This window comes from Lagopus muta, chromosome 6 (assembly GCF_023343835.1).
Source record: "Lagopus muta isolate bLagMut1 chromosome 6, bLagMut1 primary, whole genome shotgun sequence".
NCBI classification, from domain to species: domain Eukaryota; kingdom Metazoa; phylum Chordata; class Aves; order Galliformes; family Phasianidae; genus Lagopus; species Lagopus muta.
Window position 1 is genome coordinate 34,104,201 of NC_064438.1, and position 21,032 is coordinate 34,125,232.

General features: G+C 35.4%; 1 protein-coding gene across 4 annotated transcripts in view; it reads right to left on the reverse strand.

The window, feature by feature from the left end:
- The window catches only part of STRN3 (striatin 3), a 55,407-nt gene that overhangs the window by 31,472 nt on the left and 2,903 nt on the right, over positions 1–21,032 (reverse strand). For all 4 annotated transcript variants that reach the window (XM_048949271.1, XM_048949269.1, XM_048949270.1 and 1 more), the window contains exons 2-5: positions 7,197–7,300; positions 2,217–2,290; positions 840–921; positions 363–542 (exon numbers count right to left, since the gene is read on the reverse strand). In XM_048949271.1, coding sequence (XP_048805228.1) covers positions 363–542; positions 840–921; positions 2,217–2,290; positions 7,197–7,300 — 440 coding nt within the window. The remainder of the gene's footprint in view (positions 1–362; positions 543–839; positions 922–2,216; positions 2,291–7,196; positions 7,301–21,032) is intronic.

The window sequence follows — 21,032 nt, forward strand, 5'->3', positions numbered from 1 at the left end:
AGTAGCTGTCTGACTTAACAGTTCAACAATTTTAAAACTAGCAAAAAAAAAAAAAAAAACCAAAAAAACAAGAAATGACTGTACGATGTTTCTACAGCAGTCTAATTCTTCATGTTACATCACTCAGCAGTAACTTTCCTTAAAATAACAATTCCAAAGTGGCATTGAAGCTGAATTTATGTCATATAACCCAATGTTTTCTATGCAAGACTTATAATCAATTTCACTGAAGTTCATAATCATTTGTAGTCTGCTATGCTCACAGTGTTCAGAGACTCAAGAGTCTGAAGTTCTATGTGAACTGACCAGTACATGAAAATGACTACATATAAACTTCATGCATTTCTCACCTCTTCACTTACCTTTTGATTTCCTGTCCCTTTTGTTTTGATGAAGGAGATTCGCCCCCATTGAGGATCTGTTCTAAATTCTTTGTCTCTACTGAACCATTTGGTTCTGAATTGGAGAGCCCAAGCAAAGACCTTACCCGCTGGGAGCGTACATCCAGTATCGTATCTGTATAACCTACTTCCTGAAGATACCTAGTATGCATTAAGAAAGAAGAAAGCACATTTGATGGAAAAATGAAAGAAATCTGTATTGACTCTTACAAATTAATGCTGCTATAATATATATTACAGAAGATGAGTTTCATCTCTAACCATCTCACATGGAAAAGCTCCATGTACACTGTTTAAAGATCAAGACTACAAACTCCTGCATCATGGCCCACTGTGTGCTCATCTCAATTACTTCAAATCAAGATGTATGCAAACAAACAGATCCTGAGACCTCAGGAAAAAGCGTGAATAAACCAACATTCCAACAGTGTTACTTACTGTCTTAGTAACTGCCTGCCTTGCTTCCAGGTCAGTTGGCTATTCTGAGGTACTGCAGGAACCTCCGTATCTTTGGTTTCTTCTGAAAGATAGCATTATCAGCAATTATTGGTTTTTGGAAGGTTTTTTTTGTGGCTTTGTTTGATTTTTAAAATCAACTTTTCACAATGCACCAATGATATGAAAAGCAAATATTTACAAAAAGCAATCTTTAAATTACTTGCAGCCTACTGCAGTAGTTCCTTTTAATTAAAGAGGGTTTTTTCCCCCCCTGTGCTTCAGTTATCTGTTGGAGCATGAAGCAAATAGTTTAACAGAACAAAATCAGTTCTCCGCCTTGAGAATAGCAGCTGGAAAAAGTATTTATTTGGAGAAAACAAAGACGTCAAGTTTAACACAGATTCCATGTGTTTACTGTCAACAACTAAAATCTTGAGCCCACTGCATCTTTACTAAGGCAGAGACTATAAAACACAAGTTTTAGAGCTTAAGGATTAAACCATCTAACTTCCATTGCTTTTAAACATGTATTAGAAATCCCATGAAAAACATGAATCATGATCTGCAGTTTCAGCTGAGGGTAGAAGTACCCAAAATGTGGCAATTCTGAAATAGAAATAAACAAAACAAGAGTGATCTGTGAATCACAATTTTAAGGACGCTGCAAAAATACAGGCTAACACTGCAACTTTCCAAAGACCTACATTACAGTAGAAGCCACATTTATTTCTGCTTATTAAACAGTTATGTTCCCAAAAACTCCTTCTTTTATCTGCAATATTGTGAAAAGGGAACCATCATGATAAGCTTCACATCTACACTGCAAAATTCAATGCACTTTGGAGGCAATAAGGATAGACTTTTTTTTTTTTAAAAAAAAAAAAAAAACTCTTAGGACATTTTTCCTTCATTTAAGATAAAATAAAACTCAGTATTTTTTTCCAAGCCAATTCAGTAGCTTTTTCCCCCCACTCATTCTTCAAAAACTAGCACCTTGTAGGAGCACCAAACAACAGTATTTCTGATGCTTTTGTACACTTAAACTTTCCTTCTAGATGGACGTCAAACTGACATGAAACGTTGAACAGTGATTTTAAATGATCAGTGATTTTAAAAGCAGTAAGAGTAGCAGCAACTTAATAAGGAATTGTGCAACTACTTCAAACTTTCATTATGTTCAGAGTTGTTTCAAAATAAAAAGGTCAATTTGTTATGATTTAGAGATCAAAAATATTTACCCAATATCACATTTTTCCTAGATTTTTTTTTCCTCTGTAACGTAATCAAGAGGGAAAAAAGAGAAAGTTGCAATAAACTGAGCAAATCTAGAACAGTACAAAGAAACTGTTCTAGAACAGGTACTATCATAAAAGTTACCTGATTCAAAAGTTGGCATTTTCAAGTCACCTTGGTTCAATTCTGTGCCATACTTCAATTTATGATACTTTGCCCTGAAAAAATATGCAAAGATTTAACAAATTAGCACAGGATGCTTCTATCAGCTCAAATATTTTCCTACTCCCGTTTAAAACAACCATATTAACAGAACACCCCTTATTCCAAATGCAATACAATTACAATAATTACAGTATCATGCAATTAATTCTAGTTCTTCAAGAATTTTGAGAAAGCCTTCTTACAATTATAATTATCAAACAATGCAAAGGTGACAACTGAGTATTTGCTCTGCTCTCCAAGAATTTTTTTTTTCTTTTTTTTTGAACACATCAACTAGGTTCAATTATTTATCATTGATGATCTCTTCAGCTGCACTACTGTCACAGCCTAAGCAATCATACTATGATGAATGAATGTCATATTTGGGATCCCTACCTATTTGTCACCTTCAACTCCCACTCTGCCTTTGCACGTTAGAGATTTTCTCCCTTAAAGAACTACACTGTAATGCTACCTGCCCCCATCACATGTAATTTTACTGATGTTACCTTCCCCACTGACTTAAGACTTAGCTTCCAATCTCTCCTCAATCCACATATGCAAGAGTGCCCTCCTGCTTCTTATCTCCCAGTCTCTCAATGCCTATCCTCTCCTTTTACATCAATTTTTAAAAATCAGTTGTGGTGAAACTTCCACAAAGGCATACAAGAACCATCCCAATCATCTTCGCAACTAAGGATGCTTACCAAGCATCTTCAAAGCTCCCTTTATATCCAGGAAAATCATATGCACTATCTACACCTATACCCTTGAATTCCCCAACTTTATCCTACACTACTAACAACTGCTTTCCCCCCCCTGCATAAATCCCCTGAAAATAAATTCTCAAAATTTCAGTAAAAAGAACTCTAGATGTTCCATAGCAGAGAAAGAACGCCAAAAGAAAGTTAACAGTCAGTCACATTTTAAAGAAGTCTCTAAAACACAGCAAACTTCACACTTACAAATCAAATATTTGACTGAATCACATCCAGTTTCCACCAATTTTAAAGACTGTCCCCAAATAAGAAGATATTAGAACTTCTCGGGAAAAGCTACATAATGAAACAAGCTGGACAAAAACAAGGATATATAAAAAATTTCCCTTTCGAATAGCCAATCCACTGCTGGAGGTTTTTTAAAATTCAAGACAAAATATCATCCCAAATGCTGCCTGACATAAGTGATGGTATAGAAAACTTCTAAATTAAAAAAGTTTCCGCCAAAATTGCAGGCAGTTAGGTGCAGTCTCATTAACAAACTGTCAGTAGATGGCACTATTGACCCTTTGTAACAAGAAAACTCTGCATTTTGTACCAATTACACTGTAGCTGAATAATCTGGCTGACAATTAAATACAAACACAAGTTTTTAAGTTATTTGAAGGTATTTCACCCATCTACTAGTAAGACTGTATACAGCAGGTGCTCATTCCAACCTGAGACAAAGCTTTGTTACACCCTGTAAAAGGCCATAGGCATTACAGATAAAAGTATACAAACTACAAGTACTGTAACAGATCTGGGGTAAAAAAAAATTAGAAAATGACACTAAGCAAGAAACTAAGTCAAATACATTAATGAGTGAAGTTAATAAAGCACTGTAGTTAAGAAACCAACCTTTTTTTTCCCAATTCACAGCCATTGCAAGTGATATTTGAGTTCCATTTTGTAGCTACAATTTCAATGCATAACCAAATTTCTGTTTTGACTGTTCCTTACAGAGTATAATGAAGTATTTGATCTAGATACCAACAACAAGCCACTACCAATAACACAAAATGCTGCTGCATGTAATTAGATCTATTTGGTCTTTCACATCACATTTGATTCTCAACTTCATTTTTACAGGAAGAAATACTCCTCCATATTTTCCACATAACCAAGGCTAAATTATTACATACTTTAAAAATCACTAAAGTGACAGTAATTCCTGTCCCATATCACGTAGTAATTGAATTTTGCAAGAGGAATCTTTTGAGTACTGACTTGCTATCCTTCTGAAGCTAGGTTTCTATGAATGAAGAAATTAAGAGAAGACAAAACGCCTCTAAGTGGATTTAATTGTTTGCTGCCATTTATCTATTGAATTCTACCACCCAATTGCAAGAATTGGTAGTAGCTTCAACCCAAAAAAACAGATGAAAATACAGGCATAGTTTTACCATCTCAGAAAGTATTATTAATTTATCACTACATTAATTAAGATTGGAATAGAGTGGTTCAAAGTATGCATCAGAATATGTCTGGCTATGTCTACAGAGTGCCATAAAGACATATCTACTAGCAACAAACAAAAGAATCCCATCTCATATACATACCCTTTTAAGGTATCATAGTATTACAAAAATTCATAAGCTGACCCAAAACAATCAAGGACATTAAAGTTACAAAAATTTTCTTCTTTAAAATATTACACTTCTAACATACTTGGAGAGAAATACCAGAAATACTAAACTATTTCACAGCTACTACAGCATTTTATTTAATCTTACAAACCAATGTCCTACTTTATGTTCTTCATCTGAGAAACCATGATATTCATCATAATCTGAATGAGCTTTTTTTTTTTTTTTTTTTAACTCCCTATAATTTAACATTTCTGCATGAAACTATTTGACAGCATGAGGAATTCAGCAACGGAAGGAAAAAGGTATGGGAAGAAGTCAGGTATAATACTGATAATTGTTCTCAACATTGAGATCAGAATTTTTTTTTTTTTTTTTGTCTCCAGGCTGATATCATTTGCTGGTGTCGCCTGTAGAACACCAATGGCAAGAAAAAACTAACTCCTATCACCTTGAACTCTTCGTTCAGAGCAACAACCAAAGCTAACATATCATTCTTAGATGACACACTAAGAAATCAGTAGCTGCTTGCTCTCCATAATCAAATCACAATACTTGTACAATTAGATCCCCTCGAACTACTGGGTGTTAGCAGCAAAAGAAGGATGAACAGCTTCCTCATTGCCTCCCACTCATTCACCAATCAAAGCCAGAGTTTCAGTTCCTGTGTTTAGCAATCTTCATGACAATTTTGGCTGGGGAGTTAAGCAAAGATTTACCTTTTGAAAACTAAACAGCATTGGGTTGTATCCAGCAGCCAAAAGAACTAAAATAAACTGTATGTTTCTTCTGCTGTACGTATGATTTTGAATTTCTTCCTCATTAGATGAATTCTGGAATTTCATGGGAAGTCAAACTACAAAGGTAGTTTAATTTCAAGGGAAAGCATCAACGTGTCTTCAACAAAACCATTAGCTGCACATTCTGCCTTCATACTATAGCTCTTATTAACTGTCTTTGATTTATCTTAGTAAATAGGCAATCCCCACAGCTTTACAGCGTATATTTGCAGCAAGTCTCCACATGCAGCACACAAAGAGTTTATTACTGCTAAAAAAAAACACAACAAACTGTTTTCCTTCAACTGTTCAACATTCTATTAAATGAGAAGTACACCACCTGCTCATCACAGTTCTCATCTGACTGTAATTGAGTCATTTGCACATAGCTGGTATGATCTAACAGTGTAACTCTTAGTCTTACACCAGTAGGAAACTTGAGTTACTTTCCACCCTGAGAACAGAAGTGAATGAAGCAGCTCCTTGCAGACTATTACCTCACCAGAAAATACATGAGGTGATGCTATGATCTGCAATATAAACATACACTGTGTTCTGAAGTACACCTTTATACAGGATGTTTCACACAGAGATATGCAGTCATCCTCATTACATTAGATTTTTGTAAGAGAACTGACTAATCAGTTGTTTCTGTACTGCTTAGCTACTTAAAGTACTAATTTATAATGTGAACCATGTTCAGTCTTGAACAACTAACCAAAAATGTCACAGTAGTAGTTAGGTTTCACCTGGACACATTTTTATTTACACTGGAAGGAACATTCCCCACAAATCAAAGTAAACAAATGCTGACTACTTTTTTGCCAGACCCTTAAAAAGCTCACACAGTTGGATTTGGCTTCATTTTGAGAATAAGATAAAATTAAATTAAAGAATTCAGTCCATTACTGAAAATACAGGCATATGACAAGTCTGTCTGCCTAGTGCTTTTACAAAATAAAGCACTATCTTTGGTCAACTGAAACTGACAGCCAATAAGATACTGTGAAGCTTTGGAAGTCATTAACCTGCATGGAGTGAAGTGAATATTTAACATAAGCAGAAGGGGGATCATCTCTTTACACTATCTGATAGTGACGAGACAAGCAGTAATGACTTTAAACCACAAGAGGGGAAATGTAAGTTAGATGTTAGGAAGAAATTCTTTACTCAGAGGGTGGCGAGGCACTGGAACAAGTTACCCAAAGAAGAGATAGATGCCCCATCCCTGAAAGCATTCAAGGCAGGTTAGACTTTGAGAAACCTGGCCTAGTCCCTATCAGATGGTAGCAACTCTTTCCAACCCAAGTCATTCTATGATCTGACAAATTTTTTATAATATCATGTTAATACTACAGAAAATACACTTACTGAAACTAGAAATTCTAGTGATCTCCACATGAAATAACAGCACTTATTCTTCAAACCAGAAAAGACAATCTATTCAATTTGAACTTTCTGTTTTTAAGACATGAGACCAATTTGGAAACTGAGCAACTTCGTATTATAGCAGCCACAAAAGATCACCAGAAAAAATGAGACAAGAACACCACTTTATTAAACGCCACTTTTGTTTAATTATCAATAACTAATTTTTTTTCAGTAATTGTTACCAAAAACTCAGACAGTTGGCACAATGTGATGATGACCCACCACAAAAACAGTGCATATAAAGCAACAGTAGAATAATCTAGTAAAAACTGTTCACACAAAGTGAAAAAGTGAATGCACCTTTCTTCCTAGTCTGTTAAATCTTACGTGTATAATAAAAGTTTAAGAAATACATATACATACCTTTCTTGTTTTAATGCATATTCTAACATTTTTATTCTTCTCACTAAATCTTTCTTCAAGTTTTCTTGACCCTTTCTTTCCCCTTGTAGAAATGCTATCCGAGCCTGAAAACACACACATACAAAAAAAGAAAAAACAATTATTTTATTTTATTCTGTTCCCAAAACGAAGCATTACAAGTCTGGCTCAGAAGAAAAATATAAAACAAAAGAGAAACTGTTCTGTAAGAATCACTTCAGTCAATTATTAATAACAAAAATATTTCTGCCCAGGAGACTGTATGTTGGTTTTGGCTCATAAGAGTATTTCTTGTTTGCCAGCTGTTTTTTTTTTTTTTTTTTTTTTTTTTCCTGCATTGAAATACAGGTATAATGTAGTAAGAAGAGGTACAAACAGGAATCATAATAAATGCACGTCTTTGTCTTATGACATTGTTAGCATACATTCTTTTATACATTTTCTTCTGAATAAGAACCCATATTAAAAGATACATACTTTAAAGCCATTTAGTTTTAAATGTTTTGAACAAAACAAGAAAAAGAAATTAGCATAAGAACTCAGATACAGACTTAATAAATTAACTATGCAAGAAGCAGATTTATTTTACAGATTCACCTACTGACAAATGAAGACAGTCAAAAATTAGAATATCAGGGTTTATTATTTTTTTAATGCCATCCCATATGAAGCAAAAGATCTTCCCACTGATAGGGGATGGAGGGAGTCGAGCAAACCCAACAACTGTACGTAACTGCAACTATGATAACCAAATTTTTAAAAAATAGTGTAGAAGTGATTCTAATCCAAAAGAAAGTGAACAGTCTTCTGAAGACAATTCTAACTAAACACAGTTTGCATTCCACTAGCAGCAAATGACCAGAATGTTCCACAAGCCCAACCTGTCAGGCTTGACTAATGAAAATGAGGATAAGACGACAAAACTTTCAGTAAATAATGCCCTTCTACAATAAATAAACAATCAAAATGAGTAATAAAAGCAATTGGAAAAATAAAAACTAGTATGTTACATGCACATATGCTCAGCACCACTCTTCAAAGTTTGGAAACTCCCGTATCCGCATAGAGTCTACTCATAAAAATAATACCAGAAATAAATACTCCAAGAATCATCACCGAAGTATGGTCACTAAAGCTCTTCAGCTCTTTAACACAACAGTATGCGATTCTTCTCCTAAGTCAGATCTTCTGTAAGTGATAGTCTTCACACCTATCAGTCTCCCTCCTTTGGATAGCACCCTTTTACAACCATCTGTCACACCTTAGTCACCAGGTGCAAATGCTGGGCCTTGTTTCACCCTCTGCCTGCAAATAACTGAGAAGAAAACGCTGTAGCTGCATCTGCCTCTTCCATGCTCACAGCCAAACTATCTCCTTCTGCTGGAAATAATTCTGGATACATGGTCACACACAATTAAATGTTCACACTTAAATTCTTACTTAAATTCACCTTTAAAAAGCCAAGAAATAAGTCCTTAATAAACAACTGTATTTATATCACCCTACACAAGGTCCAAATGGTTTAAAAGAAAGGTTGCCAGGAAAGAATGCACTTTTTAGACAGTTTGTCTAAAGTTTGTCACTTATATCAATAGTAGCTGATATCTTCTGGCAGACACACTTCTAGCTGTAGGGAACTTTCCTTTTTCCTCTATCCACTGTAACTGTCACATGGTTAAAAACTAATTGAAATTATCTGCACAAAAGACCTTCAGAATACTGCTAGACATCAAGGCCTTCCCTTCAAAATAAAAAATAAGATTAACTTACACAGATTTGCTGTTAAGCTAGGCTAATTAACTTCTTTCCTCAAGTCCTAAATTGAGCAGTGAGGATTGCCAAAACTATCAGTTGACATTTTGTGTAACACTGAGCCACAAGAATTAACATGATTTCCCAACAGTGATTTTTTGGAGAATCAGTAAATCTGAGGTTAAACACAAAAGATGAAGTAAACAGATGTCTCCCACAGTTGTTAAGTTCCATACAAAAACAAACACTGAGGAAATGTTCTCTATAATACAGTTTTCAACCCTAAGGTATTCCTTTCCTTCGAAAGGATTCTCTGGAGAGTAGGAGCTACTAAGATTTATGACTATTAATGACTGATTAGCACCAAAACTGGGAAACAAAATGACACAAAAGAGTTTACTACTCACCTTCCCTCCTTCTCCCTACAAGACAGTTCTCTACACTGTTTTCAATCAATTTGTAAACCTCTAGGTTTACAAATTCACCTCCTCCAATTTCTGCTTCTCTTCTAGGGTGACATTACTGCTTTTGCAGACACACATTACGTCTAATGAGGGAATCTTTATTTTTTACTCAGTTCTGAATTACATCAGTTTCCTGACCCTACTCTGTTGGGCCATGGGAGTACTTAAGGCTGGCACAAGGGATACAAACAGGATACCAAAGTAACTGACCATCAAATAATAACAGGACCAGCTCACGTAAGTCCCAAACGAGTACAGAGTCCAGGAAACTCAGAAGACAAGCCTCTCGCCTCTTGACTTACAGATTCAAATAAAAATCTATAATAATATTATAATATCTATAAAACAATATTTCTGTATGCAAAAATATAATTTCCCTCGGCTTAAAAAACCTAAATAGCTGAATTTAGTTATGTATTGTTGCTAGATTTCCTATCCTTCCCCCACATCTCCCATCCAGACAGGACTATACTTCAAATTATAAACCAAGTCAGACGCTTATTTTTTCAGGGCAGATTCTTCCTCTTTCATTAGACTGCCCATTTTCATATTTATTTTCCGATCTCTCTGATATCTGCTATTTTTCTACAGAAAACAGTAACTTGCTAACTCTGAGATTCCTCTGCACCTTGGCCCTCACCCGTAAATAAGAGTACTATTACATGAATTTGCTGAGTTTTCTTATGAAAGTGAATTCAAAGAGCACTGAGAAAGAGGGCAGCAGATATTCTGTGTTTGTGCAAGGATGCATGACATTAAGCCTAAAACATGGCAAGGCAGAACACAACACAAGGATAAAAAGAATTATTGAGCAACCACCTGAATGGTATGGAGCCCATGAAAAAGAATGAGCTGTGACTAAATAACTATGGGATACAGAAATGAAAGGAGATGAAATTCTAACATTTAATATTGGTAACCTTAGCATTGTTCTAATTCCATACAAATAAGTACTAGATATTTTCTCTGAAGGGTTTCTGCTTTTTTTTTTTTTTCTTCTATAAATAAGAGCCCTTAAAAATAAAAGTAATTAGTATTTCACCCACTGAACTCCAAGATCTCAAACAAGAATACTGAAGTCCTCCCCACCCAGGAGCTAAAATCACTGATCACACCGCACTCCTATAATACTCCACATCCCTTCCTCTCCTCAATCAAAACATAACACAACATTTTAAGCACTTTGGCAGCAAACTTCCATGCAACTTTAACTTATTCAAGTATCAGAATTTCACAATGAAGTTGATCCATTAAAAATCTGAAGGAACATTTTCTGGGAATAAAATTAAATTTTGTTTTGCTTTGTTTCTAAAGAAACTTGAATGGTCTGAAAAATTTTAAGAATTGTTGCTCTGCATTTCATATGCTACCCTTTAACCTGCATTTTATTGCTCCAGTCACACAGAAAAGCCTGACTGCAAGAGAATCTTCACCTCAATTGAACTTATTAAGAGGAAAGTTATTATAGTGTTCTGGGCAGGTAAAATTATATATGCAAACTAAAGGTTATTTAATAAATTATACGTAAGCTTTAAATCTTACTGTATTACTAAACTCTGATACACAATAATCAACCAAGAACTCAAACCTAGTAAGACCTATCAAAGAAAAAAGCAGCATGGACTCTGAATTAAATGACAAAGCATGTAAGATTGATTAAAGAATTTATTTTATGTTTTCGAAATATTAACACTTTTTCATACAATTCAGGCAAATGGATTCTAACGGATTTGCCAATACAATGACACATTCTCATTTCAGCTGCAAACACTGATAACTCTCCCAAAGAGTATTTTGTAAAAAAATTAAAAAAAAAAAAATCAGCTGTATGTAAAGCAATAAGAAGAATTTCAGTATATCCATAGAAATCTGATGACGCCTATCTTTGTGTTTTAACTATAATTAATACTTAAGCTGTTAACTAGACTTGGGCAAGGGACAAAAAAAGAGCTAGACCACTCTGAATAATTGCACAGCATTTATTTGAATCAAGCTTTAAATTGCAAGTTGAAGTCTCAAGTAAAATTCTCTAAAAAGCTGAGCGGTGAGACAGGCTCTACTGTTCATATGAGGACTGTGCATGTTTCAATGGCATAGCACTTTAAAGTAAGTTTGTGCCCAGAAATTTTTAAAACACCTGTCATTTTCCTAAAAAAAATACTGCATCTCACTTCACCCTACTGGCATTACATAGTGCTCGGCAAAAGTGATCCATTCCACTCAAAGGAGTGGCAGCCCAGAGAAGGCTGCAATGGGAAAGCAGGCAGTATGCGCACCCAGAAGCACAGAAACAGAGAGACACAGGGTTTGGAAGTGAACAGATATAAAGTAGATCACACAAACTCTCCATAGTTCACTCTTCTTCATGTTGCAGCTACTAACACCCTGAGACTGAGTACTTAAATCAATTTCAGAAGAAGTGAAGTCAATCTGTTACCATCTACATACTCATAACAGAATAACTCAAATGCTCGGTGCCACAGTGACAGCATCTGTGTCCCTGCATGCCAGCACTGCTCCCCACACCTGATAATTTTGGCAGGCACTTTATTTTAGCATCACAACTCCTGCACTAACCAATCTGCACTTTGCTTTGTACCTAAAATGTAAATCAACAAGAACATCAACAATCTGGGCAGACCCAAGGCCCAGTAATTTTTTAGTTGACAGGTGTTAACACACAGAATTTTTTCTTTAATCAATGGACAGTTAACAGAAATGCCTTCAGGCACTGGATTATCTAGCATACCAACAAACTCATTTTCACCTTCAAAAAAAAAAACAAAAACAAAAACCTTTCATTTTTAACCTTATAGTTACTCCATCTTCAACACTATCCATTTAGTTTCACCAAGAAACAACCACCTTTGCATACAAGCATCAATTCAAACGCCATCACTTGTATTTCTGTTAGCTATTGGACTATCCAAGTAGTAATAATATTTCTTACTACTCATGAATCATTACTACTCCACGAAGAGTCTGAATATCACACTTGCTAAAAGAAGTGCAATGATCTATCAAACGTGTTTGAATAGAAGCTCCCAAGACTCTGAAGCAGGCATGTTTCAGGGTTTGAGTGAGCTCAGCAAACAAATGCAAACCAAATATATAAACGAAGCTCTCTTTACAATTAGGGCTGTTTGAATACATATGCATCCTTCCTTTGGTATGCATTTCCTGAAGATCAAGTCATGCAAAATAAACTCTACGTCTATTTTCATATCTTAAATTCATTTTGCATCACCTGTAGAAGAAATAGTACTTCTGATGTGACTTTTACAGACAAAAGTTAATAGTAAGATGCTATGTAGTTTGACACATCAACACATCATCTCTCCCAGTGAGACTACACATACTTTCAAGAATCTCAGTTACATATTTTAATCTGTCAAGACGAAGGTTATTGATGCCAACATTCAAACACAAAATACTTCCTACATTAGCCTCTAGTCAGTGTTTCTTTGTCAAACTAACAAGAAGGTTTCTCCACAATATTCACAACAAAAAAATTAAAAATTACCAAAAGAAGCATAACCTAGCCAAGGCTGTGACATCACTGTACAGCAACTGTTACGAAGACATTTACCAAAGGCATCAAATTATTGATATGCCCTGTGCAAAATAATGCTAAAGTAAACCCTAATGATCTCTTTCACTTTCAACATCAGTCTCCCAGGTATTTTTCTGACCAGACTTCAAAGCTCACTTGAATATATGCATTTATATTTATACACACACAGGTCCACAACTTCGAATGCAGCATGCTGCAACTGCAGTCAATTACAGAGGGCCAAGCACAAACTGAAGCACAAAGCAATCAGAGCAGCTATAAGAGAACTTCAAGGAAGTCTTAGAATTTACACAGCAAGGGTTCTTGTTGGTTTTCTTCTTGCTTTTTAATTTTTCAAAACCAGCCACTGGGAGGTGTATTCAACAACCCCTCAACAAACAAGCAAGCTGCTGTGCTTTGATAAAGGAAATCAGTACTTTGGGTTTCTATTTTAGTTAATAAATAGAAAAGATACTGCCTTTCTGAGCAGAAACTACAGCTGTATTCAGTACATTTCACCTATTAGAGCACACATAGCACTTACTTTACTTCTAAGATTGCAATTTAATACCGTGAATGCACAAGATTTTACAGAAAAATCCTGGAGTCAACCGAAAACGCACCTGTAAATCCTGTCTTCCAATAGGAAAGTAAAATCTTCAGGCTTCTCTGACAGGAAAATTGAAGCACCCAGAAAAGTTTATCTTCAAACCAACATTGACACAAGTAACATTAGTTTAAAACTTAAGTCGCTTAAAGCAGTTCAGCATTTAGACAGTCCATATTTCATTCAGTTGCATTTGTACTGGATCACAACTCTGACAAAAGCATTTTTATTTTTAAATAAAAAGAAAGAAATCCCATAGTTCTATTGGTAGCTTACTCTAAAGGTCCAGTTCTGCATCTAAGTATGACGATTAAGTTTGCGTGTTCTTTCCATCAAAATTAATAATACCTGTTTAGATTACAGAGGAACACATTTCTCAATTCATTTATACTTCTGTGATTACATATAGAAAAGATTCCTCAGTGAGATAGGTGTTAGCTTTCTCTTTTTCAAGTGGAGCACCAGGCTGTGTCACACCCCTTAAACTAAACAATTTTCTACTTCAAAATCAAAAAGCATCTGAATATTTCTGAATATTTCTAACCCCCAGGGAGAGATGAATTAGGCTACCTTCCAAGACTTCATTTTGACCAACCACCAAGACTGAACTCTAAATAGATCATTCTGAAATGTTATTTCATCAGCTTTTTTTGTCAAATTTTCAGCATTCTTCTTGAAATTACTACAAAAGAATGGGACATTATACTGCAGTGTTGCCCTTGCCCATTCTGTACAGATCACATGACAGGAATCACTTTCCAATTTCTGTATTTACAGCTTCCATTTGTAAAGTAATAGATTATTCAGGTACTTCTGAATATTTTTTTTTTAGAAAGAGAGCTCTACATTGTTTTTGCAAAATTCCATCCTGCGATGCAGTTTCTCATTCTGTCACTGTCATTTGTACTTTCTGCATATCTCCTAAAAGCGTAAGTCCCACCTTACAAAAAAAAAAAAAAAGGTACAAATCTCATCATTGCTGGCTAAAAAGAAAACCCAATCCTGCTGAAAAACTGCAGGGCTTTTTTTTTTTTAATATATCTAAGATAGAAATAATGTTTTCTTTCCATGAAAGCCACCACTACAACTAGTAAGACTAATTATACACCAATGGTAACATCAAAAGACAATATTTGCTAAAATTAAAGACATCTATGCTGTCAACATCATTATACTGGTAGATTATTAAAATGAAGTTACATTGTTAAGTTATGCTGTTAGTAATTAACTGCCACATTTAGAGGTTCATTAGACACCTAACACTAAATAAAACTAAGATTATGCTCTCTCTAACTCTTAGTTGTAGTAAAACAGCACACAGATCAAAACAAAGCTGCACACCTGGTAGCGTAGCAGGCATTTACCATCACCAGAGAGGGGAAAAGGGAGAGAAAATGCCACAGTGGCAAGCATCCTAAGGGACGCACACCTCCTTTTCCAAAACCAGGAATATCCACTTTTTACATTTAGAAATATGGAATGGGAAATTAACATCTACAACAGATCCAACACAATGAGCTAAACTAACCTGCTCTAGTCATTAGCACTCGTGCCACTGCTCATGAATGTGTTCAGTAACACATTCCCTGGGAAGACTGAAAACAAAAAAACTCCACAATTTCAGGTGTCAGAATATGAGAAGCCATCTACACATACACAAAAGGATACAATACCACCGAAACTGAAGAGCTTTGCAGCGTAAAGTCAACAGCAACACTGATTACATTTAAATCTATTGCTGTCAAGTTAATGGGGAAAAAAATTATGAAATACAAAGTTAAAATGCTTCTATACAATATATATGTAGTATAACACATTTTATGAGAGGTACCATAGAAAGTTGAGGAGGAACAGGTATTTTGCAGCTCATAAATGTTAATCCTGCCTCATGGCACAGAACAGTGCCAATGCTCACTAATTTACACCACTTATCAGAGAGGGAGCAGCCAGTAGCCTTGCCTTCTGCCAACTCAACTGTATAAAGCTCGCTAAAGCTATGAAACAGAACCAGACTTGTAAAACTTGCAGATGTGTTTACATTTTCTCCTTGAATGCTTCCAAATGTTGAGTATGACTCATGAGTTTGGTCACTACAATTTCATTTATTTGAGATCACAGAACAAAACACGCATATACCAAAAACCCAAACAAATAAATCACTCTTATCTTGGAAGTAAGCTTTTCCAGTTTAGCTACTCTTGAAGTGTCAACAGTTCAAAAGAGTCTAGTCTAACTTACTAGGGCTTATTCTTTACTTTCTCATAGTGCATTATATGAAATATAAGCAAAAGCTGTGTGGTGGCAACCCTAGCATCAAGCAAAAGATCATAGTATTACTCTGGGAAGATTTAATTTTGAGATTGTTTCACAGATAAAAATCACAGCTTTGAGTTGATTACTGAAACTGAGCATTTTCTACCATGTAACATTGGCAAAGCTTTTTTTTTTTTTTAAATAGTGCTGCATGATCATCAGCACCAGATGTGCTACCAGTCAAGGAGTGAGCACAGCTCTGGAAAATACAACCAACTTAGGAGAATGAAAGAAACTTTACTGCAAGTGACAGATTTTAAAAAAGGGAGATAATCAGGAAGCACTTCATGTGTCTGAAATTCCTTAAGTTCATTCTCTACTTCAGAATCAAATTTGAGTTAGCACCGAAGAACCACAGTATTTCAGAATGCATAGAGCACAAACACGGACATAAACATGCACAAGCCCTTCAAAAAGGACAGGAATACACGTATCCCTCAGTAACATTAAGTAGAATTTAACCCAGAAATATATACTTTATCCTCAATTTCTAACAACAGATTAATGCTATTCAGCTATTTCATAAAATATTATAATGGCAAACAAAAAAAGGCCCTACAGACTGCCTGAACTCACGGTGGAGATTCAGGAATGGTCCCAAAGAAGAGACAACTTTGCAAGTGGCTGCTAATACATGTTGGAGTTGCACAGATGAAGCAGAAAGTATCAACAAACAGCAAATGCCATTGAGCCACTGTTTAGAATAATTCAAGAACAGCTGGAGTGCCGGAATCCAACAGATATGCAAACAAAGTTGTACACGTCCTGAAGATTTGTTAAATCCCTTCTCATCAATTAGAAAAGACAAAAAGACATTGTTATCACTTCCACTAGCTTCTTAAATGACAAAGCGATGAAGAAACATAACCCTATCTCAACACATACTTTCAGCATGTAAGAAATGACCAGGTACCAGGTACTTCACAAAAAAAAAAAAAAAAAAAAAAACACCACCCTCAAACTAAGATTTCTTACATGGTCATTAAATATGCAATGGCAGTGAAATTTTAAGTAATTCTCCCCCAAGAAGTCTTGTGTGCCTTGTCTAAAACAAGGTTGCGTGTAAAAGAAAAATTCATCAGAGTAACTTAATGAAATAACAGTGCTCCACTGCTAAAGTGTGATTTTATTCCAAATAGTTATAAAAGAGTAATGATCACATAATAAAATAATTTCGACACACAGTGCTGACAGAATTACTTGGTATTCCAGGAAAAAAAAACTAGTCAACTGCTATGCAGCTTGACACCTTCATCAAGACACCACAGCCATCCAGGTATTTCTTATTCTACCTCTGCATGGTTGCATAGACAGCTTAGCATCCTAATTCTTCCGTTACGTTCACCTGCCTGTAGGAGGTGAATCTTGCAATAAGAATTATACAGAAAGTTAAAGATACAGATAAATTCCTTAAAAAAATGTTATGGGAAGGATTAGACAAACAGAAGAGTAAAAACGTTAACATTTAAGCCTAAAAAAACCCCAAAAGTACTTTAGAGCTACAAATGATATTCCAATTTCTTAATGAACAAAATGGAATATTAATAATATATCCATATTGGCAGGACAAAACCTTAATTCTTATCTTGAACCATTTCAAGACATCTCCTCATTTCAAACTTGTCTAAATATCTTCCTCATGCTATAGAATAGTTACCTTTTAATTAAAAATCATACCATCTCTGTATAGTTAACTCATACACAAAAGGAAGCAGCTCTGAAAGGTTTTCCTTTCAAAGTCTTGCCAAGGAGCCTATGAAGAAGGCAGGATGTACCCCAGACACAGAAAAGCAGGCTTTCAGCTTCACACAGAGGCACCTGAAGCTCTCCCAGGGGCTATCTGCCTCTAACTCTGCCTGAACAGCTTCTGGAAAGCCACACTTCTCTCTACCCAAAATATACAGAATTCTCAAGTCAAGGAAAAAGAGACTAAATAGCAAAAGGGACTGGAATTCCACAACATACATGGCTGCTCTCACTATCAGCTCAGAGAAATGATTAATGAATGAAAGTTTCTAGTTTTTGAACTTATGTACACTACAGTGAAAACAATGCATTACAAAACAAAGTTTAAGTATTTGTACAGTAAAGTGTAAGAGTAAACAACCTGTATTTACATAAAGAGGTACTTCAGCACTCATGCTTCAGCAAATGCCTTAATGACTGGCACAAATAGAAGCCAGACATTTCCAAAGCACGTGTTACTTGCATACCTCACAGCATTTACAAGTACTCCCAATTAAGAACGTGGATTGACTTTTTGCAACTTACTTCATTGCACTTTCCACCAGTGTTGTTTAAATATTTTTAAGGAGTGTTTTAATAGGTAAGTTTTACTCCAGATTACATTCTGTGATTATCTGTAAGATGCCATAAAATAGTTTGTCAGTTACATATCTTTTCCAACAGAAATCCGTTGGGATGCAACTGATAAACACGCATGCAATCGAAATACGCTGTGCATTTTGCTACAGTAGCATCTGTGTTTCGTATCATCTGCAACCTTTGTGTGTTCAATCACATTTAATGCTCTCAAATCTCCATCCAGATTGTTATTTAAGAAAAAAAAAAAACAAAACAAACAGAACAAAAAACTGCACTGCAGGTGTATTTTAAAAACAATAAAAACAAAGCATATCAAGAGAGATTTTAGAGGTCAAAAGAATAAAGAATGGCTCTCTCTAGTCATACCAACAGCCCAGGATACCACTTTTAATCCCAGACAAACAGGCAGCTCCATGGGAATAGAAGAAAAACAGAAGAATAAGCATCAAAAAATATTGCCAATCTCCAGTAAAAGCAGCAGCACCTCTGAGTACCGGCACCCTAGGACTTCTCTTCCACGACCTCACCTAAACACTTTTTGACCAAAGAACACTTCAGCAGCTACAATCTCACTCTACATAAAGGGCTACCAAAAAGCTGTCTTTTTTTTTTAATACTTTGGATTTTGTACCACACTTCCTTGATGTCAGCTGAGGCGCAATGATTCTTTCTTCATAACGTGAAAATAACGACCATCCTGCAACCCTCATCACTTATTTCACTTCCAATTTACCACTGAGGAAACATGCTTGGAAAAAGCAAGGTGATGTCTATGCTATCTGAATAACCACCCCTTCAAGAACAAAATACTCCTAACATTTCCATTCTATTGCTCAACTAAGTAACAAAAGCAAAACCAGGTTCAATGCAGACTAGTGTTTCAGCAATTGCTCACTGCTATGATTTGTAAACGCTTTGAAAGATGCAAACACAGCACATACTCTGAAAACTTTCTCATCTAGTTCACCATATTTAAACATTTACGTATGCTTACATGTCTACAATCATATCTAAAGGGCCTAATCATAAAATTCCTTTAATGATCTGAATTCTACCCCCCAGAAAAAAAAAAAAAAAAAAAAGCCACATTCAAGGATAACCTTTTCATTAAATATATGCTAAAAATACATAACATTAAATAATAGAATGCTCCTGTAATATCAATAAATAGTTGGGGGAAAAAAAAGAAAAAAAAACTCTTGTAAAATTAGATGAACTAGGAACCAAATGTTACTGATGCTGTCACTTTATATTACGGAAAATGCACTAACAAACATACCAATTTTTAGCACTCGAGTTAGAAGAATAGAAGGATGCATGTTGAGCATACTGAAATTGGACACATTCTGAGAATCGATGTTTCTTATTCTCACTGTTAAAAACCACCTGGAAGTAGCAACTGCTAAGTTTCCCTCAATGTATCTTAGCATGATTTTAAAGCACAGATACTACCATCTTCTAGTTCAGAAGTTTGAATAAAGTGCCCAATTAACCTAATTAACAACTAAGATCTGGATGCCATTTAAGTGTCTCAGCCTTCAAGCTTACAAAGTGAAATTGCCTGGTTTTCCTGGGTACCTGAAAAGTTGCAGAATGATCCTATGAAACTCCTTGGCACAATATTGTTACTTCCCATAAGTTTCTGTAGTGCAACTCCAAAATACTTTCCCTACAATTTTTGATTATTTTTTTTTAATGCAACTGTGAAGCCACCTACATATTCAATATAAAACTTGTTTCCTTTAGGAGGTAACACCCAACCACAATGGTTTGCTTTAACTCCTCTAAGCACGTTAGACAAACGTATTAGACAACATGAACTGCATGTATCTCAGTATAACAACAACCCAACATGAAGGTCATTACACTCACAGATTGAAATTTCAGCTGTGATTGCACAATATTGTTATACTGAGAATCATCCTCTTTTTAGTTTGCAGAACAGATTCAGCCTATTCAAGAGCTCAAAATACCAAGCGAGGCCAGATATTTCCTTCCTATGCAACAGTGAGGAAACACTAATAAAGTTACTGTGGCAGTCAGTATTGTAAGTGAAGGGAAAAGTACACTACAGTTTAAATACTAAAATCCAAGTATTTGACTTTTCTATACTTGATGCTGACTGGCACACAGATTTGGAAATAATTAGCGTTCATCACTGACAAAGGCAGAATAGCTATATACCTGAACAATTTAAGAAAACAGTGAAAAACTAATAACATGTGAGGTTCAGAGTCTGACACACACACGGACTAGTATGCTGGTACAGAACTTCTTCAGATCCAAAGGACCAAAGCTCAGTTATTATAGCTGTGGCATAAACCTCAAGATGATGAAGCAACTTGCAATTGAAATTAATTCTAAAGATATGTCCCATACACAAGTACTATAAGGGATCAAAAAGTTCACTACAAGATCCAAGAACGAAAAACAAACAAAAGCTTACGGCAGACCGTATGCCCATCTGCCTTGCCCCCATTTGTAAAGAGGGCTCTTACTTTTCACCTAAACCATGCAGGGGAAAACAAACAGAGGTGGGAAAAATCACTCAATAGTTCCCATAAGTTTCATACTCTGGAGAAAAATCTCATTCATTGAAAAATCTCAATCTTCAGTTCAGAACAGGAAAATAAAATGACAAAATTTTGCTAAGTCATTTGGTTTTCCACATACTTTTCATAAAGTATCACTTGTGAAGTTATCAAGTTAACTTAGGAAGGAACCTTTAATTACTAAAGAAGGAAGAAACCACCTGCACGGGTGACAGCTGCACCTAAGAAATTTAATTCTCATGCTTCTTGCTT